Source organism: Galeopterus variegatus, unplaced genomic scaffold, assembly GCF_000696425.1.
Source record: "Galeopterus variegatus unplaced genomic scaffold, G_variegatus-3.0.2 Scaffold241, whole genome shotgun sequence".
Taxonomy (NCBI): domain Eukaryota; kingdom Metazoa; phylum Chordata; class Mammalia; order Dermoptera; family Cynocephalidae; genus Galeopterus; species Galeopterus variegatus.
This window is the reverse complement of record NW_007726352.1, coordinates 779,368-781,704: the sequence shown is the minus strand read 5'-3', so window position 1 is coordinate 781,704 and position 2,337 is coordinate 779,368. Positions and strand designations below refer to the sequence as shown.

Below are 2,337 nucleotides of genomic sequence, written 5' to 3'. Positions count from 1 at the left end.
GATATGAAATTAAACAGTGTAAAGTTGTGTACTCCCTATGCAAAAGCAGTTTTCTAGACCTTTTACTTGTATTCTCTCATTAATTCTCACACCTACCCTATGTTGGTACTGTTCTTGTCCCCATTTGTTCCCATTTTATAGACAAGGCACAGAGAAGCTGAGTGATTTGCTTATTGGTACGCAGCTAATAAATATTGCCAGGATCACACCTAGATGTTTAGAAAGCTCCAAACCCGCCCTTTTAGTTCATAGTAGCGTTGCTAGTGATGTTCACGAACTAACTCATTTAATCCTCACTACAACTCTATGCGAGAGGTATTGTCAGTGTCACTCTTTTGCTTAGGAGGAAACTGCGGCACGGATGTTGAAGTGATTTGCTCAGAGCTAGAACCCTGGCACCTGGCTCCCGGGCCTGTGCTTCTCAACTACTGTGCATCTCGTCTTAGAAAACCTTCAGTTAATCCTGCGTGTTTCAGGGAAGCCTAGAAGTTGAGTGTTGCCAATAGCTGTAAACGCATGGATGGCCAGACGCCTGATGACATGCAGGGCTGGTGCTGGTTTGGGGAGCAGAGAGCTAGGCTGAGAATGATCTCTGAGTTGACCTCCACTCTTTTGCACTCCTGCGGTGCTCCTCTTTCAGACCTCACCTCCACCCACGACCACCCAGTCCCCAGAAAGCACCATGGATACCTCGCTGAAGAAGGAGAAGCCAGCCATCCTGGATCTTTACATTCCTCCTCCGCCAGCTGTTCCCTACTCTCCCCGGTATGTGAACGTCCCCTGCCAAGGTGTGCCCTTCTCCTGTCTGTGTAGGTTCTAAATGTGATGTAAAGACCATGAGGATCTGGAGAGAGGAAGTTGCTGAACTACAGCATGACATGGCTGAGTCTTGAAACTACTGTTACAAAGTATCATCAGACTTACTTTAGGAGAACTGTAGGGGTAGACCCAGGTTTTATAGGGCTGTAAGTGATAGTTTGGTAGGGAGGAGGCTCTTTAAGAAATATCTTGTGAAAAATTTATGAAAGCATATCCTTTTGGGAACACATGGCTGAGACTCTTCCTGGGGCCTTGACAGAGGCTGTCCGGGGGTTCCTGAGGCTTAAGTTTCATTAACTCCATGGTAAATTCATTTCTGGGGAGGAAGATAAAATTTCTGGGAGCTTAATTGCAGTTACAGCTTTATTTTGCTTAGAGAGATGTGTTCTTCATAGGACTTTTTAAAAAACCATGTGAGTGTAGGTGTGGACTCCATATTAGCACATGTGAATGTCTATTATAAATTCTTAAAGATTGTTGCTTTCTTAATGGCTCTTTTAAATTTTATATGGTGTAATGGGGATGATCATACTGGATGGGATAGGAAATGATTTTGGTATGATCTAGGCTGATTTATATCAATGCACATAGTTATATATGCTAGAGAATCTGGCCCATTTACTCAGGACATTTACTGAGCGTTGGTCTGGGTTTCCATCTGACGCAAAACACAGACTTGGTCAATGCCCCCAGAGAACTGCCAATATCTTCTTCAACTGTTTAAGAATAAATTGAGAAATAATATTTCGTAAGACAACATTCAGGCTGAGTTTACTATAGTGACATCTTGCTTTATATTGGAGTTTTTCATTTGTTTTTGTCTGAAGCTGAGCTGTTTGCTTCTATGGTCTTTCTTCCCTGGGTACAGAGGAGATTTAACATCGTTTTCCTCTTCCTTGAGTCTTGGTTTACCCGGGATTTATAACAGCATGTAGGGAATCTACCTCAAATGATCAGGGACTTTCTGGTTCACAGGATCTTAAGTGTGTTGAAAGCTACAAGTTGTGATTGCTTCCACATATACAGAGCACAGGGTTACAATTACAACCAGTGTGTGGATTGTTCTATCAGAAATTGTAGGGAGATCCCTTCTCCTGACCCTAAGTGTTCTTGTCTGGGCCTCCGTGTGGGGTCACAGGAGTAGTGGCAGAAAAAGGGGAATGTACACGGTGAGGGACAAAGGGAACTGGGGCTTTTAATCTACTTGGGGGAGATCCTCGCACGTGCTTGTGTGCACACACCTGCCACTAATGAAGGATATTTTCTGAGCAATAAAAAATGTAAATGGTTACAGAGAAACTAGTAGAGTCTTGAGAGCTTTGTGAGTGGGGGGATTTCTGTATTTTGTGTAGTAGTTTTTGTACTGATCGTCTAATGGAATTTATGAAATGCAAAAAATGTAACCAGCTGCTAACTTTAATTTAAAATTAATTTAAATTAAAATTTAAATTAAAATTACTAACATTAATTTAAAATTTTATTACAAACTGACGTTTAGATAGAATCCAAATTTTGCTG

General features: G+C 41.8%; 1 protein-coding gene across 1 annotated transcript in view; it reads left to right on the top strand.

Annotated features, from left to right (window-relative positions):
• The window catches only part of CNKSR3 (CNKSR family member 3), a 39,757-nt gene that overhangs the window by 30,402 nt on the left and 7,018 nt on the right, over positions 1-2,337 (top strand). The window contains exon 9 of the mRNA XM_008566429.1: positions 641-765. Coding sequence (XP_008564651.1) covers positions 641-765 — 125 coding nt within the window. The remainder of the gene's footprint in view (positions 1-640; positions 766-2,337) is intronic.